Here is a 19,445-nt window from a genome sequence, read left to right as displayed (position 1 = left end):
AAATCAGCCTTCATTCCAAAAGTTTTCGTAGTCAAACTTTTTATTAATTTTTTTCTAACTAGAGAAATTTCTACTCAGCTACCATACTTTTGGGTCTTGGACAGGTCAACTTTCCAATATCTAAACTAGTAGGAAATACAAATTGATAAGCAATTACATAAGATTATATGATGATTCTGGAACAGTAATATTAAAAATGGGCAACATCAACTTAAATCACATTTCTACCTGACATCTTTATACTGACTGTTGTTACAATTAATACCCAAAGATTAAAATAGGTTTAAGCAGGAGACAAAGGCTTTTCTATTTTTTTTTTTGGGGGGGGGGGTCTTGTTGTGTTTTGTTTTGGTTTTTGGCAGCCCATTTTATCCATTTGGCAACACTTTGCCTCTAGTCTGTTTCACTATGTCTCCCTGACTAACTTTCTGCCTTGCTTGACATACAGTGAAATGCTAAAAGGGGAACTTAAACTCTTCAAAACAATGACGGAAAACAAATTCACAAAAAGGCAGTAGTCAACTACTTAAAGGGTGCTTTATAAAACTCTGGAATTTTTAAAAATAAAATTAATTCAGAAAGAAACCAGTTGACAGATCTTTAAACAATGGATAGTCGGATATCAAAAGTATGAGACTATGTTTGATGGCTTACTGTATATTATGGGGGATCCTGAGTCAAGCTGAGGGAACCAGTCCTGGGCAAACTACTTAAAACTGGGCCACTTACAGCCCAGGCTGAGGTTTCCTTTTCAGTCAGTCAAACCAAGCCAGCCACAAAAGTAACCTTATCAGCCTCACTGGCCAGCCAGAAGCTACACAAGCACACCCACAGATTCTCCAGCTGCTCCTAATGCCCAACCACTAATCCTCCTCCACTCAGGTGAGAAGTTATTAAAACCTATTTCACCAAATCCACACAGATTCTTCCAGGCCCCAAAGGGTCCAGTCTCATTCCCAGGTCAATGTATACTTAGATTTTACCCAAACAGCACACTGTGCCAAACCTTTACGATCTAAAATCTAAAGGTTTATTAATGAAGAAAGAAAGAATAGGGTGAGAAAGAAAATATGAAGTGGTATATTACATATATCAATTAAAGCTATTGATGCAGGATACAGTGGATGGTATATGCCACTTTGAGAGTCTCTGAAAATACATCAGTCTGCAGAATGGGCCCCAGTCCATAACGGCTTAGTTCATGAGGACGGAGAACAAAGATGGTCACTGCCAGGGCCATCTTATAGCTTGGCACGTGGAGGGAAAAACTCCTCTCTTCTTCCCTAGGCACTGGAGTGTCATCTGCTCAGGTCGTCTGTTGTGGCACTCTGCCATTAGCTGCATCCCAGATGACAAGTCCCAAATTCCCAGGATGCGTATCTGACATCTGACTCTTTGTCCACCCCATCCTGGCTGTGAGGAGACTGCACCTCCTATTGTGAATCTCAGCAGTAAAATATTTGTAATGCAAGCACAAAGCCAAGATCTATAAACTTTACATACAAATATGTCACAGATGCACAAGTGGCATAACCAGATTCAGGGCATTACCAGCTTTCATTAGACACCTCACTTGGCACAACTGGCACAAGATTTGGTGCAAACGTAGAACACTGATCACAGAAATGGTTTCATAATTATTTTAAAAATCCAGTAACATCACAGCTTAATTGAAATAAAACAGAAATAATGGAAAAACTAGGTAGTAGAGATTGTCATGTCTGAGATGTCATTATGCAAGTCAAACAAAAGATATTTACATCACTTTCAGGGCCATTTTCACTGCAGGTAAAATGTTATTTTAACTGTATCTATGGAGAGTAAACAGTGACATCCAGTGGAAATTCTGGTTAGCTTCAACATAAAGTAAACATCATCAGTTCCTGGGCACTGCACCTCCTGAGGTTCTCTTGTGCCTCCCTGCTTAGTTGATGCAAAACACCATTATCTGAACAATTACACTAGAATTCTACCTGTGTACACCCATTCAAAAGCAGACTGAGCATTTACAGACAGATCTCACCAAACTGGGTGAATGGGCAACAAAATAGCAGTGCTGAATTTCATTGTCTAAGGCCAAGCCTATACTATATATTAAAGTCAATTTTAGATGTGCAATTCTAGCTATGGCAATTGCATAGCTAGAATCAACTTTTCTACAATCAACTTACCCGGCTCTGTTCACAGAAAGAGTACCAAAAAATTAAGAATGGCGTACCAGCTACAGCACCATGGCCCCAGGAGGCCCCACAAGGAAAGGCTAGTCCAGTGCCACTGCCCACTAACCAGAAACAGAGCGCTGGTATAGTCACATCAAGGTCAGTACCGGTAGTCTGGTGCTGAGGACCTGGACTCCCTCTGAGCCCAGCTGTCCCTGAAACAGCTGCTGTCAGTGGATCTGCAGTGATTTATGCCAAGCAATTTGCAAGCAGTGCCACAGCTATGACCTGGATCTCCAGGCAGAGTGGGCTGGTTGCCTGTTTCAAGCCGACAGCTGAGGGGACGGGAGCTGTGCCATTTACACAAACTGGTGCCTTGGTACTACCAAGGACTCAGTAACCTTTGGTACCAGTGTTCCTGTTCTTGGCAAGTGGCACATGCCCCTAAAGGTCTGCACTCCTGTGCGAGAGAGCCATGCTGCAAGCCCCTGTGCCTGAGCCCCAAGCCCAACAAACTAAGAGGCATTAGCAGAGCTGGTTTGCCTTGGCCTAACACCTGACGGTTGCGTGCCAGGGAGAAGCATCTGGACCCTTCCCTTGATGGAGTTCAGTTCCGTCATGATGGGACTCAGCTGCACCAAGCGTACACTTGCCCCTAGAATGGGGAATCACAGAGGACTGGGTGGCTAGCACTGGCAGTCCTAATCTTTCGTGTGGCCTGAAGAGGCTCCAGCTTGGGCAGCACCCGAGTGTGGCTTGGGGATATTCCGCTCAACCTGAGCCAGGCCTCACGAATACAAAGGGAAAAGGAGAGCTGCTCATCATGAGTCTATGCCTGTCTGCCACTTTATCTCGCTGTTTCCAAGATGGGGACACAGAACCCCTTGCTGTCCTTTTCAGCTTCTTTGCTGGAGCCAGATAGGAAGCGTGGCTGGCAGATGGTATCACAGGGCAGTGGCCTCAGTGCCAAATCCAATTCGTGCATGGGTGTTGGAGTCCAGACTGACTCCATAAGGGAAGACGTGAAGCTGAACATCCTGCTCCTTTTTGTTCCTTCGCTTAAAGGATGTACAAATCTTGCACCTGTCACTGATGTGGGCTTTACACAGGCAGCAAAAGCAATTCCTGCATGGGTCACTGAGTGGCATGTGCCATTTGCAGGTGTCAAGACTTGATCCCAAAGATCAGGTCACATCCTGGTCTGGGCAAAAGTCCCAAAGGAGACCAGATAACTCAGAGTATGAGCAGGAACCAACTACAAAGGAAAAACAATCAGAAGGGGAGAAAGTTACTTGAGACACATGGAGTGAAGCTGTCCCATTGTACTGTCACTGGCTGGAAGAAGGAACTGATGGTGGTGGAAGAGCACCTCACACTGAGCCACACAAACACCACTCCAAGGCTCACTGGAGGTTCCGCTCTATGGGTACGGCTAAGGGTAAAATTTCTGGCACCAGTGGACATAATGAGCACACACCCCTATTGTGTAATGCATATGAGCAAGCACTCAAAGAAGAATAAAGAGGTCTAACTTAGCTGCTACCACCCAAGAAAGAGCTTGGTGTCACAACAGATCGTTCTCTGAAAACTTCTGCTCAACATGCAGCAGTGGTCAAAAAGGCCACTAATAGAAACTATTAGGAACAGACAGAAAATAAGATGGAAAATAAAATTGCTCATAAATCCATGAGGGGGTCACACCCTGCATACTATAACCAGTTCCGATTGCTGAATCTGAAAAAGGATACAATGAGCTGAGCACGAGCTAAGAAAAAGGGCAACAAAGATAATCAAGGGGTATGGAAGAGCTTCCATATGAGAGAAAAGATTTAACATAAGAGGGCTTTGCAGCTTAGAAAGGAAACAACTAAGATGGGATGTGAAAGACCTAGAAAATTTGATTGGTGTGGAAAAAGCTAGAGAAGTGTCATTTACCTTCTCACACAATACAAAAAATAAAAACCAGGATCACAAGATGAAGTTAATAGGCATAAAGTTTAATACAAATAAGAGGAAGTACCTTTTTCCACACAATTCACAACTAACCTGGAGAAATCATTGCCACATGATGTTGAAATGGCCAAAAATATAACTGGGTTCAAAAAAGAACTGAGTAAGTTGGTGGAGGCAAAGAGTCAATCCATCACTGGCTTCTACTAGCTAAGACACTCAGGGTGCAAACTCACGCTCAGAGGTTTGGCATCACCCTGACTACAGTAAGCCATGCACAGATCATTCTAAAAGTTGCCGTAACATGTACATTCTCCAGAAGTCTGATACAAGTCATTAGTAGAGACAGGATATTGAGCAAGGGGGACCACAGTCTAACAATACAGTCCCACTTATGCTTCAGTCAAGTCTGTGTTAGTTAGCATCTGAATCTCCAGAATGCTCACTTTTCCCAAGATTTCACCAATCAGCATATATTTGCATCTGTAGATAAGAAAATACAAGTTATGCTAACTTGGAGGAAAACTCAGATACACCACCACAACTCATCTCTACAGTCAACCCTCATTCTAGCACACAATCAAGTTTTTGATTCTCTAAAAGTAGAGCTTACCCCTGAAGCACCGCACACATTTTCATTTCAGGTATACTTTCACATGGTACTGAAATGCAGAACAGATTGGACAGCCCACACCTGCACCCATCATCTTTATCCAAAGTGATCTCAAAAAGAATCCTTTTTTTTTCCTTTTGCTGGCACCGAGTTAAACGTTAATACACGGCTCATCTACATCAACACCGCCTGTTTTTTTGTAAACCATGGAGTGTTCATTCCAGCAGCCCATGACTACATGGGAAGATGAACAGCTGAATTTCAATGAATCAAGTACCTTTAAACTCAAAAGACACCATTGCTCAGCAGTCTAATGCACCTTCCTACACGGATTGACCTAGGCACTGACAAATTGGGGGTATTTCCAGTCAAAAGACATCACCACCGAGCTTTGCTAAGTAAGGAACAAAATAAAATGCTGTTGAGGAAGACAGCTAATGGCTGGCTAGAGAACTTACCATGTGTATTTCAATAGTCAACTTAAAACAAAGAATTCAGGAACAAGGAGGGAAGTATTTGTAGAGTAAAAATTTAGATTTCTGTATAAGACATGCGAGCGCACAGCTCCCATTCCCTTAATCTCTTCCTATCAAACACTGTCTTTTGTTGTTGTTGAAAATAACTGCAGCAGTTCCTCTTTTCTACAGACAGCCATGACTATCACAAGCTTCTTTTTCCTCTCTCTTTCCCTCCTGTTTACCCTGCCCTTTTCCTTAACTTTGTCTCACCTTATTCGACTTAGCTGTGTTTTATCTTTACCAAATGTCACTTTGTAGATTTAGAGACAACTGCTACTAGTACGCATTTAAAGGGAACATCTAGAAGCACCAAGAAAAACAACTGAATTCTTGGAAGGTCTCTTCAGAGTGACCAATTTCCATGGCACCCAGGCATTCCATTTGGTTTGTATTTTGTGCCAAAATTCCATGGTATCCATGCAACAGTTATTATGCTCACATTTTCTGAGCCATATTTTCCTTGCTTCCATGCCAAAACTGGAAGAAAGTAGCAGTCTGTGGTATTTTCCAGGCAGGAAAGTATATCTAGTAGATGACCACAGGACTGAGAGTCAACTACGACTCCATTTGATTTTTGGAAAGAAAAACTATACACCTCACGTTATTTATAAACACTAGAGTCTCCTTACCTCCTTAACACAGATGTTTTGGCATCAGAATTTAATGCAGGCTGAGACACAAATGACAGGATAACAAATGCAAACAATGGAAGAACTAAATCCATGGTCTTGCTATGGAAAGTTAAATGACAGGAAGATATTTTTTTAGGATGAAATATTACCCACAGTTTCCAGGTCCTTTTCCACTTCAGTAACACTCTGAACTACTTAAATTACCATGGTGATCACAAAATCTGACAAAAACTGTATGAATTTGTCAAGAAGAGTACACAAAGTGGCTGTGAAAGCATTTTCACTTGAGGTTTCTAAAAGGAAGCTGCGTAGCCAGCTGTCTCATACAGTTTAGTTGCAACAAATCCTGTATCTTTGCAGGGATTCGACGAAAAGACCTTTGTGGTCCCCTCCAATGTTACAATTCAATGACTTATGACTTTGTTTACATAAAGTTTTTTTTAACTAGCAAAGGTATTGACCAGGTGTGCAATTTACAGAGGGATGGCACCTGATGCCCCTTGGAAGGATAATTCTTTCGGAAGGTGGAATTTCAAGTATCAGTTGTTCCTTTAAGAGAAAAAAAAAAAGTCTCCACTACCCTTATGGAAGAGAGACACTAGAGGCAGAATTCACATGAGAAATTCACTTCAGACGTTCTCGCTATATTGGATAACAGCCAACTGCATTTCTTTGCTTAAGACATGAATTCTGTACTAGGCCCTAGAGGAATGCGAACAGGGGAGATAGTCCAAAGGACCTCTACCAAAAGAGTACTGTTTTATAAAAAACTCAAGATAATTCAAGGATAGCATCATAAGGAATTGCTAACACCACACCTATGTGTTACATGCTTACATACACATGTTCTTAGATGTATGTGTAACTGGGTGCTCTTAAAAAACAGATAACATAAGCCCAACGAAAGGAAGCAGCATGCACATCACTGACCGTTCAATAAAGGAGCACATTAGATGCTGCTTTGATTTACATTCAGTATCTCATTTTATTTACTAGTGACATTAAATCCTTTGTAATGAATAAGAAAATTACAGAAGTAACATTTACATTTGGTATTTCTTTCACTTTTAACTAAACTTCAAATAAGCATAAAGTCTAAGGTTCTATAATAAGCTAAAGACTAAATCATTTATACCATCCATCACTGTCTAAAGCTGAAATCACATAATGATTGGGGGGGTAGCAAATTTCCTTCTGCCTCTCTTTGAATTATGCCTGAAATATTAAAATAAGCCCACATAAAGCAGCAGCATAAGAGGGCAAATTTCCATTAATTAGCCTGAAATGGCACTCCTGAAATAAAGGTAATGTTCCCCTCTACAATAATGCCTTGTCGTGACTTGCTTTATTTTCCAACAGGCTGAACGCTCAATAGGTGCCAGACTTCAGCTGAAGAATAAATCTATTCACTGCTACAGGAGACAAATAAAAGTGTAATCATTCACATTTGGATTTCTGCAAAAATATCTTGCCAAAGCAGAACACAGGCTCAAGGAAAACAACTGTCTCAGACTTGGCTGTTCATACCTATTAAAATTCACAATGGGTAAAACAAATCACTCAATGAATCTTCGAAAGCAAACATGGATGGAGGCCATCTCTGGCCTTGGGGAGACAAGGTGGAAAAAGGGGAGTAAACAATTTGAGGTCAGAGAAGACTATGAGAATGCTAAAGCTCAAAGAAAGAGCATAAATTTTTTAGCAGCCGTCTTAAAACAGTCAACACAGCAAGCATAAATGCAACAGTTTCAAGAGAGGAGTGCGTGTGTGAAAAGATCTGTCGTTTTAATTGGCTCCAAAAACTAAAAGTGCACAAAAGACTGGAAGGATATTTCAAGATAATGTATCAGTTCTGTTTGCACAAGCCCACCTTTCCAACATCCAAGATGCATCTGGTTCTTTCCTTTAATCATGTCTTAAGTTCTCCCTAACTTGCGTGGTCATGTAGCTTCCCATTCAGCTCAGGGCAGGGCCTCGGGTCTGCAGCAGAGAGAGAAACCTCTCCCCCAGTCCTGACTGCTGGGGCTGGCAGAGGTGGGTAAGGGCAAAAGGGAGTTAAGGGGGCCAGCCCCAGCTGGTGGGGGAAGTCCTTCCTCAATGGCCTCCAGCAGGAAGCTGGTGAGGTAAGCTCAAGTCTTAACCCCCAGACCCATCTTGAGCTCCCTCCTGTTTCCCAAAACCCTCACACCCAATCCCACCCTAGAGCCTGCACCTCCAGCCAGAGCCGTTGCTCCCTACAACCCTCTGTTACAGCCCTGAGTCTTCAGCCCCAGCCTCATACAAGAGCCTGCACCGACAGCCAGAACCTCACATTTCTTCACCCCAACCTTGAGTCCCCTCCACACTCAGAAACCCTTGACCCCACTCCCACCACATGGTTTTTGTCCTGAACATCTATATGAAGGTGATGTGGAGCTCATTACCTTCACAGTGCTGCTCAGAAGAAAATTCACTCCATTAAGGGCAGAGGGGTGGGGGGTGGACGACAAAATTATACGGAATACTGACTGTGTCTTGTCTACATCAAGAAGGCTGATGCTGCTGCAAAGTTTGAGGCACATGCACTAGTGGTCATATTCTCTAAAAGAATAGAGATCAGAGATCTTGGCAATATGGAAGCTCTAGGCTAAGTGACTCAGACACATATCTCATGTAAATATTTTCCATCCTGTAACTCTGATACAGGACTCTGGAACTGTTGGGATCTGCCTCATAGCCTCCTTTTCTAGAAAATGGAATATGAAAAGGAAAAGATTGTAAAGGAGCAAGTGCCTTCAGCACTTTATGACTAAAGGCTGCATCTGCTGTGGCATGTCAGTGCCTTAAGGCTGGGTAAAAGAATGCAAAGAAGTCCAAATAACAGCACTGAAAATCTTAACCTGTCATGTGCATCAGCTCCCTCAGCCAAAGATGAGCACAAAGACCTGAAGCTTGAAAGCATATAGCTTACGTTTCTGTAATGCTTTTGGGTAGTAACATGACCCACCTTCCAACAATCTAAGAGATGGTTTGTTTTGTTAATGATTGCACTATCAATTCAATGTCTAGCCATTCCCTGAAACCTAGCCTTGTACTATTTAATCCCCATGGAAGCTTAAGAACTCAGCTTGCAATCCTCTAATGACATCTGCAGAAACCATGCACCCAAGTATGAACATCCATTATGCATTTTTTTTATTCAGTTAGAAGTTTCTCCATATTAATCTGCAAGGATGGGAAATAAAAACCTTGGAAAGTGAAACCATGAGATTTTCATAATGTGACTTCGCTAAAATCTGGCAATGGCTCTTTAAGCATTACAGCTGGTCAGACACTACAATTTAAAACACAGATAAGAGATCTGCAGGAGCTGACCAGCTCACCGCCTCTCCTCCCACACACGCACGGGCAGCTCTGGCCCCACTCTACCCCTCCATCCCCCTGCAGCCCTAACCCACCCCAGGCTTAGCTCCACTGCGTCGTCTCATGGCCCCAACCCCCTGCCAGGCTTAACCCGCCCTAACTGTCCCACCAACCTCAGGACTTACCTTTCAAAAGGAGCTCCGGGTGCTCCTGCCGTTTTCTCATCTGCAGAACGTGTGTTCCTCCAGGGAAATAAAGCCACCATGCCCCCTCTGCCCTGATTTATGTGAAATCTGAGTTGTGTGAGGGTATGTGGGAACGCAACCTTCACATAACTCAAGGGACAACTGTAGTACATTAAAACTACCTGCAAAACATCTAAGTATTACAATACAAGGTCTGCCATGCATTGCATCGTTATTGGCGAATACAGTGACAGACGTTCCAGTGCGGTACACAATTTTTAGAGGTCTTTGTTCCCTTGAACGCATGCACATTTTGAAGATGTACTTTTTTTTATAAAAAAAATAAAGCAGCTGAGATAAAAATCTACTGAAAACAAGACTACTCCTATTATAGGTGACACAGAATTGATATCTACCGTTACAATTGCCTGACGCTTTCTATTATCAGACTTGTGTTCTCAGCTGCTTGTAATCAATATTGTCAAATTTAAATCATTTGTGTTGAATTTATCAATGGTGTCTGCCTGCTTCAGGCTGAATTTTTTTGAGTTTCAGCCACTCCAGAGCATAAAGTTCAGGGAAACATACTCGAAGAAGAAACAAAAATTCCATCATGTGACATCACGCTGACACTTGAAGTCAGCAGGGCTGGAGCCTTGAGATCCACTGCAGTGAGCTAACAGGGCAAAAAATAGCGGTAGTAGACTGTCATCCATTAAGTGGCACACCACCATAGGAAGGGGATAAGACTCCCACGGCGCCATTCTACAGTAATGAAATGTTGTTCTATCACTGCTATTCAAGGTAGTGTTTTTGGCTATTCCTGTAGAATACAACGGGTTATTTACCTGTTTTTGTGATGGGCATGGTACAGTATATATGCATAGCTGACTGTGCAGGGCATTATCTGTTAATAGGCGTTCTAGCTCCATGAAGCTACATGAAAAGAAGGGCACATGACAACAAAGAGGGGAAACATGCTAAAAGGGAAGTAGGAGCCCAAACCAAAATTAGGAGATGGTTTTCAAATTAGTAACTAAGAGGTCAGAGCAGAAAAACACATCTGACACATGAGCAATTCAGGAAGAATTCACTTACATAAAGAATGACTGGATAATGGAATGAATGTTACATTCAGCAATGTGACAGACCACAGCACAAATGGGGAAAAGGAGAAAATGCTACCAAATGCTACACTGGGAGTAAAATAAAACAGGTTGTCATGAATGAATGCCTGTAAAGGGCTAAACCCAGAAACAGCAAGTTCTCCATTGGCAAGCAGCCAGGTGAGCCAATGGGAAGAGAAAGGGGGATATTTTTTGAATTGAAGCACTTACCTGCTGAGGAGTCTCTTTTGTTTGGCTGGAGGAGAGACACAGATGTTTAAGCCTGGACAGACTTAAGGAATTCAGTAAATATCTAGGCCTTAAAGAGACCGGGGCATACAGGTATGTAAGTAGAAAGGAAATGTTTAGTCAGACATGATCAGGTTATTTTTTATTTTGGGTTTGATGTGGGACTTCTCAGGGATGACTGATGCATCCCCATACACTGTAACTTTTAAACTGAATCCCATGGAGGTAATTCTCTGTGCTTTAATCTACACAATTTTTAGCTGCTCTGTAACACCTAGCAATCAAGTATGCTTTATCGAGAATACATTTTGTTAATAAATCACCTTTATTTTAAGGCAACACTTTGATTCCTTGTGTCTGATTCTCTGTTTATGCATGCCTAAAACTGAAAGGTCAGCCATCAGACTGCAGCTTAATTTCCTACACCTCCCCTTCTTTCCCCACACCATGTTTTCTCCTGAGAGAGGGTGAAGAGCTTGGGATTGCCTCTCAAGGAGACATCTCAAGTAAGTCTTCTTGGGATTTACATTGGGGTTTTCTCACTTGGGTAGTGGCAGTTACCTTCCAGGGTCAGAGAATCTGTGACCTTGGGAAGCTGTTAAGAAGAAGGTCATAGAGGCAAAATATTTTTAAGGTCCCTTGTGGGCCCCCAGCTTGTGCACTCTGAGTGTCAGACCAGAGAACAGCCATGAAACAGGTTGACTGAGATTTAGGAAGTTTATACAAATCACACATCTTAATCTCCTCCATGACACTTTGCAAGGGTACCTGTAACTTCCATTACTTTTTGATTAGGCTCTTGGGCACCTGGCACTAGCTATATGGACCCATCTGGATACTCATGACATACAATTGGTTCCATAGAACATAAAATCAGTGTAAACTCTTTCCTATATATTCAAACCAGAAACCATTATTCCACCTCTCCTTTTACTAATTCAAAAATGCAGAGCAGTACGTAGTATTTACTCAATTGGGAAAAATGGAAACCATCATGTAGTTGGGCTTTTTTTCAATTCAATTTTCACAGGCAAATTGATGTAATCAAGTACCTTGGGTATAAAGGTACCTAGAAACAATGTTCTAGAGCACATAAATTTAGATCATGTTTTTTCTCATAGAGCCAGTGACACAACATCAGCTCATGGGAATAAGGGGACTTTGAAGTAGGCAGGGTCCTTTTGAAAAGTAGCCCCGTCGGGATGAGCCGCACAGCAGCGAGGCGCATCAATTTCGAAGTGCCGCGGCCGCCCGCATGCTAATGAAGCACTGAATATGCATTTCAGCGCTTCATTAGTAAACTTCGAAATGGCCATTTGCGTGGCCATTTCAAAGTTTGGGGCTAGTGTAGACGTAGCCATGTAGGGGTAAATTACAGCTAAATAAAAACAGCGAAGAACACAAAGCCAGGACTCATGGCTGCAAACCAACTTTATGGGACCACAGAAAACATGGCCACTCCTCCTATAAGCGTTCGTCTGGCTAACTAAAGTCATGCAGGATTGCGGATGCTCCCAGATGACAGGTGTTCCGGATTAGAGAGGTTCAATCTGTATTGAGTCCAGAATTGATTCCCCAATATACTCTCATGAGTGGAAACTGAATGGACATTGATGCATCTAATTCCCTCTGGGAGTCCACCACATTCCTCTTTTGTCCAATGGATGGAAATAAGGGGTCTACTGTAGTTGTTTGCATTAAGACTCTGGGTTATCCTAGCTAATGGGTACCAATTTCATCCTCACCATTATGCAAAACCATCTCTCTGGGGTAACCCAGCCCCTCAAATTAGGAGGAGGAAGAACTGATTGAGCAGACATCCTAAGGATTTGCCAGTTAGAAAAGATGCATAGCTATCATCCATGACTAATAATTAAGCTAGTATTTCTAAACCAGGAATATGCAGATGTCTCCCATGGGTACACCCACTCATCTAGATATTTGTGTAGTTTTACAACAGTCTACACAACAAACACTAGAGAAGTCAGTGCAAACTAAAACTTCATAAACTGACTTGTTTATACTGCTCTATATACACTGAAATGTAAGTCAGGAAAGGCGGAGAGCCACTGCCATAAGCAAATTACACAACCTGCCAATATCAGTGGAATGGCAACCCTTGCAGCTAAAACAACTGATAAAGCATCAATTTGTTCCAGATGCCTCGCACTTTCAGAGGCCCCAGAGTTACTGGGAACTTTGGAAATACTTTATAAACTCCACAAGACTCCTGCCCACTATGAACGCTTTATTAAGAAAGTATCGGAGGGGTAGCCGTGTTAGTCTGGATCTGTAACAGCAACGAAGGGTCCTGTGGCACCTTATAGACTAACAGAAAAGTTTTGTTAGTCTGTAAGGTGCCACAGGACCCTTCGTTGCTGTTTATTAAGAAAGGGAACCTCCATTGGTCTGGAGTTGTGAAAGAGAGCTTGGGAAGGGAAGTTCTGACAGTCCTTAAAATCATCTTGGTGGCAGAGCATATTACAGAATGTGGAAAACGTTTCTGCAGGTCTCAGGTTACAACTGAAAATGTATTGGACGCCACAAGAATTATACAAGATGGAGCCTTGTCTTCTGATATTTGTTGGCACTGCAGTAAAGAAAAAGGCAGTCTGATGCAAATGCTACAGGACTGTCCACTAGCCAGGCAGCTGTGGAAAGAGGTGGACAAAAGAATGGAAAGAGTGCTTGCCCTGAGCAACCAAACCTCAGATGCAAAATATACCCTAGAGTACACACCTGAAATGCTGAGTTTAGCCCTGCTCAGTTTCCCAGCTCCACAAGCAGAGGGGAGCCATGCTGCCGCCTGGTTCCCAGCTCTCCGCCACTCCGGAGACCAGAAACCCACTCCTGTCAAGGGCAGCAGCCTGACTCGCAGCTGCTCCCCCTGACAGCAGCCGTTTCCTGTCAGGGCGGCAGTCACGAGTCAGGCTGCCGCCCTTAACAGCAGCGGGTACCACCACTGACAGGAGCAGGAAACCGCTCGTCAGGGTGGCAAGAGTCAGGCTGCTGCCCCTGACAGGAACGTCTTCCCTGCTATTGCTTCCTGCTCCCATCAGGGGCGGCAGTCGTGTTAACCCAAGATGTGCAATTTGATTGCACATATCTCGAGAGTTTACAGTACAGCCATGAGGCACAGGTGGAAAAAGATTAAACAGCTTCCCTTTCTAGACTGTGTCTACACTAGATAGTTTTTTCAACAAAACCTGCGGAGCATCCACATTCCCAAGGTGTTCTGTTGACAGTAAATCAACAGAACACAAATACTTCTGTCCACAGCATTCTGCCGCTCCCCCACAAGGCAAAACGCCTTTCTCGGCAGAATCTGTTCACAAAAAAAGCTGAGTGGATGCTCTGGGGAGGCCCTCTTTCAACAAATGACTTCTGAGACTCTGGGCAGCCCTCTCTGCTGTGCTTCTGGTAGGCTGTTCTGTCGAGAGAGTGGCTGGGCAGTCCAGCCTCTCTGTCAACAGAGCAGATTGTTCTTCGATCCACTTGGCAGTCTGGCCATGATCTGTCAACAGACTGTCTACCGATCACCTTAGTGTAGACATAGCCTAGTGGGCAGAGTTCTTGTTCTTAATCAGAAAATCAAAGGCCCTTTGCAAGAAAAAAAACCAAAAACTGCAGTTTTAACGTTTGATTTCATATATTTTTGAGAGTTTGATTCAGCACAAGAATGAGGGAAGGAAATTATAACCTCTCAAAATCATAATGTTTATCTACAGAAATATTTTGTCTTTAAACCACTCTAGCTTGTGCGAGACAAAGCACAGCCCGTACATATAAAGAAGGCTGAACATACTAGGGCTCCATGTTCACGCTATATACAACATTTAAAATCGTAAATCAAACCACCTCCAGAATCTTTTCAACAGCAATACCTGCTATGCTTCCCAGACTATTTCACATCAATGTTAAAGCAAGACAATGTATGGCATTTTAATCTGCACTTGGGCTCTTCACAGGGAAAAACAAGCTTAACATCCTCTTATCTGTCTTACAACAGAGAATGCTATGGATTTTTAAAATGAAATATCTTCCTCACCAAATATGTATCAGGATATGGACAATGGAGGTTTTAAATGTTTTTATTTTGAAACAAAAAAGGGTAATTCCACAATATGATTACGGACAGCAAATCCATTGTGAAACCACTTTTGTAGGTTTTTTCTTCGCTATATTTATAACCATGTTGCAATTCACCTGTTCACAGTAGGATCCTTATGTACATAGTAAGAATAGTCACAACCCTGACAAGACCATGAGCGTGATGCTGTACCCACTGTAGTCAAAGGGTTTTCCTACTGAATTCAATGGGGCCAACTTTTCACCCTAAAGTCCATTTTTCTGCCGAGACTCAGTTACGTGTCATCCACTTGGCAACACTAGAATATATTTTAACCAATTCACACAGTACAGCAGAAATTGCACTGTGGATCACAGTGATGTGGCATGGAAGTCCTGAATGATTTTCATCGACTAGCCATTCTCAAGACCACATCAGTTGGCTTTTTTTCTTAATTTTCACTCTTAGTAACTCCCATGCAGCTTGACCAGCTGTAGGGCTAGCCTGGAAAGGCCCCTGAGTGTTTTTAACCAAGAGGGCAACAGCTAGTCTGGAAGACAGGGTGGCTGAACATCATGCCCAGTTCCTCCCACATGGTGCAACAGTGTAATATTTTTCTGAAGTTTTCCTGTCACTAGGCCTCCCTCTTATTAAAACTTCAGGCTGCATCGAGCTATGTTTCACGCCAATACATGCAACTTCCACTGGGTTTCTACTTTTGAAATGCAGTGACTTGCCCAGCTGTCATGCTGCTTTCTTGGAAACATTATTTACCCATGCTCCTCTCTCCAGACTGAGCAAAAAAGTCCCCAGTCTGAGTAAAGGTGAGCAAAAAGCACTCCTCTTCTGTTGGTTCAGTGCATACAAGGAGCTGAGGAGAAAAGGTGTGGTGGAGGACGTGGGAGGATCAAGACCAAGCAAGTACCAGAAAGAAGAACCTGAGGGGAAGGAAGATGCTAGCGAAGGCTGTGGGGAAGTGGCCCAGGAATTGTAGCTGTCATGTGGCTGTTACCGAAAATGTTTTCAGGCAGCCAGTTTCACAGGGCTCTGGGCTAGAATCTGGATAAGAGGGTGGGTCTGGGTTCTACCCAACATCCTCTCCCTATTTCAGAACAGGGAACAGGACTGGTATTGGTAAAGGGATTTGTCCCTCCGTGGACCACTTGGAGGGGCCACCGAAACTTGCAAGCTGACAACACAGAGCAAATGCCTAAACGGAGGGCTGCTGTGAGCTTCTGAGGCAAGCAACCATGCCAAAAGATTGAGACCCACCAAGATTGAAGAGCCTGGTCAAAGTAAGTGAACTAGGGAAGTCAAAACGTCAACAATAATCTATATTATAAAATGTAAGGTGGCCCGACCTACCGGATTGTGAAGAGATCCTGTTACATTAGTGGCATACTTCTGAGTTTTCAATACATCTCCATAATCAGCAGCATCAAAGTTAGTTTTCCATACCATCACCTGAAGAATAAGAGCCAGGGGGCTAAAATTAATCTTTTTTTAATAACTTCAATTTACGTACACACATTCATTCATTTTGCTGGCTCTCAGGATCCTTGGTGTACTGATATTTTTCCAGAGAGGAAAGCTTTGCCAGCGATAAGCATTGGCAACATAAGATAAAGAGAGTTAATTTTACACACAGGGCAGATCAGTTGCATGCCGTCGAGTATGTGTATAAAACTTTGCAAAATGGGACTACTGGCACTATGTATTTAGCTTCCATAAATAGCATTTGAATTCTAATCTTAAAAAGAAGTTTTTAACTGAACACTTGCATAACAGAAGTGTGCTTAAGGCTTTAAATATACAGTTTAAGGAGTTATTTATTTCTCTTTGCATTTATATTTTACACATGCATATAGATACACATGCCTACAAAAATTACATATGTGCTCACGTTAAAGTGCAGAAAATTACAGCCAAAAGGGAGGATTTTTTAAAAGCATATACTAATGTAAGTTATAATGGAAACTGCTACCAGAAAAGTTAGATGAATAGGACTTTTTGGAAAAAAAGTAAAGGTCAAAGTGTTACAATTTGGTTTCCCAGTTTACTGAGCATAAGAGAAATTTCTGAACATGAGAAATGTCATCACTGCAGGGGGAAAAAAAGACTGAGATTGTGCCCCCCCCCAAAAAAATATGAGGTAAAGTCAAAACCAAATGAAGAAATCTAAAAAGACTTTGCAACTTAAAATTAAGGGGAAAGAAACCCACCCCCTACCTAGTTTACCACTGAAGTCATCAATTATGTAATGGAGAGAAAACAGTTAATACTGTCCCCCTTCTTCATATTACTTTAAATCAGAAATTGAGAGGTGTTTAAAATGTCAGGCATTTAGTGGCATCTCAAAACAATTTTTTCAGCTGGTAACCAGTTGTAAAGCATATCATAAATACAGCTTTCAACAATACCTCGGTTGTTTTCAGAAGAAAATAACAGAACCACCACCCTGCAGCCAGCTTGCTATTTCTATTAATCTCTTTATAAACACACAAATTAGGTATTTCAAAAACCAAGCTGCAAGTAAATCTTAAGTAATGAGGGACAACTTGGGAGAAAACAATCAGACCCAGTGACTCAAAAGATGCTATTTAAAGGCTAACAAAATAAATGCTTACTGAAGAAAATAACCTTTACAATGGACACCTGTTCTGTTTCCTAATAGTGCATTGGGTGGGGGACAAAGTCTATTTAAACTGAGTGAAGAGTAGAATTTTTTTTCTCCTTAGGAGTATAATATTGAAAAAAGCAAGTTAAGGAAGAGAGCAGACCAGTTCAAAGGGATTCAGATGCATGGGGGTTGCATGTTGATATAAGTCTCATGCAGGTAACAGGCAGCAAAATAATCAGATGATAATCTCTCAGAAAAAAAAATCAGAAAATAATCTACAATAATCTCTTTCATATCTGGCAACCCCAGGACTGGAAGGCTGCCAGATATTCAAATATTCTGGATAGTAGAGAGGCATACCTAGCAATGCACAAGAAAAACAAGATTAGATATTAAGAAACAAAAATGTATGCAGAGTACTTGGCCGAGAGTAGTATTGCACACCATAAACATATACTGTATTTGCTGTGTTTATTTGTATTTACTTTCACCATATTTTGCTTATGGAAAACGTAACTAAAATTTACTTATGGTTAAAATGCCAGTTATTTGAGAGGTCTGGATAATAGAATGCTGGACACAGAAGAGTTTACTGTATAAAGAAACATTAATAAGGCATATAAACCAAGACAAAGAGCATGAAAAAGAATGAAAACTTGCATCACAACTGCCACTCACCCCAACCACACACACCTGCCTATACAATCTCTCAGGTGAAAAGAAGAAAATGAGTTTCTCATTAAAAGCAACAGCAAAAGTTTAATAGGGTCAGAATTTCAGCATGCAAGCCAACATCCCTGACTTATACTACAACCTCTGCTATTCACAAACTGTTTAAATAATAACCCTTACTGTGCCTCTGTTTACCCTTGAGGAATGGATGTAATATTTACCTGCCTCTTGGAGAGATGCTTAGAGCTTTTTACCCTGAATAGAAAGTGTTGACTGGGCACTTGAAAACTCCTCCTCCATGTAGTAACTATATTCCATTGGATTATTTTCTTCTATCTCTTCTGTAGCATTTGTCAGATGACTCAAGATAGAAGAGGAGATATTCCACCTATATTTCATGCCCTAACTTTATGCAGGGAACTTTTTCAATATTTTAACCAACTTTCAAAGGTGATCCAACCTCCTCAAACTACATGGTTATACAAACACTTTTCTGCAACATAATTAGAGACAAAACTCTCATTGCCTCCACTGCCTCAAGAACCTAGGAAACAGGAGTAGAAACAGATTAGGCAGATACATCACACACCTGTTCATCTGACCCTCCAGAAGCAAACAATTCCCCAGTTCTTGAGAAGGCAACACAAGTAGCTGGTCCCTGTAAAACAAAAACCATTTATAGATGTGAGAGCTACAATGCTGAGGTTCAAGACAGGACTTCAGACAAGAAATAGGAGTACAATTTTAACTCAGTCAAAATCAAACATTATTCAGCAGTGCAACTCAACATGTGCTGCCTTTTGAGGTACTATACACTTCTCATTTACTTTTAAATTTTAAGGTACCCAGCTCCTCAAGATCAACTAGCCAGCTTTAAAAAGAGCTATGCTAGGTGTTTTAGTGGGAAATAGTTACGGACCATAGATAAAGTTTTCAAAAGTACTTAAATCAGTTTGAGCCAGATTCTCAAAGGGATTGCTTCTGAAAAATCCCACTAGGCACTTATCTACATCTTCAGGACCTTAAATGTGCCCAAAAACTGGCTTGTAGGCACTTTAAAAGATGAGGAGTGATGTTTTTAAGGAGGAACCTGTATGCTTCTATGCACACTCAAAATAATTTTTGTGATTTCATAATTCAGGATTTACAGAAGTTTGGGCTCAGAGAAGTAGTCTAATTTTCAATCAGAACTGGGAGACAAGCAAAGATTACATCATTTGTTCCAAGTATAATGAAACTTCCTTCACTTTTTCCTAACCTTAATTTTACACTTCAGTCCCATTACCTTCTCCCGCTTCAACTGGGAATGGTGGCCAGGGGCAGGAAGCCA

At 41.8% G+C, this 19,445-nt stretch overlaps 1 protein-coding gene across 5 annotated transcripts in view; it reads right to left on the bottom strand.

The window, feature by feature from the left end:
- Positions 1-19,445, bottom strand: part of POC1A (POC1 centriolar protein A) — a 137,003-nt gene that overhangs the window by 29,155 nt on the left and 88,403 nt on the right. For all 5 annotated transcript variants that reach the window (XM_075005711.1, XM_075005710.1, XM_075005709.1 and 2 more), the window contains 2 exons: positions 18,705-18,773; positions 16,189-16,287 (listed from right to left, as the gene is read on the bottom strand). In XM_075005711.1, coding sequence (XP_074861812.1) covers positions 16,189-16,287; positions 18,705-18,773 — 168 coding nt within the window. The remainder of the gene's footprint in view (positions 1-16,188; positions 16,288-18,704; positions 18,774-19,445) is intronic.

The sequence above is a fragment of the Carettochelys insculpta genome, chromosome 11 (assembly GCF_033958435.1).
Source record: "Carettochelys insculpta isolate YL-2023 chromosome 11, ASM3395843v1, whole genome shotgun sequence".
NCBI classification, from domain to species: Eukaryota; Metazoa; Chordata; order Testudines; family Carettochelyidae; genus Carettochelys; species Carettochelys insculpta.
The sequence above is the reverse complement of the archived record's forward strand: the minus strand, read 5'-3'. Positions and strand labels throughout refer to the sequence as shown.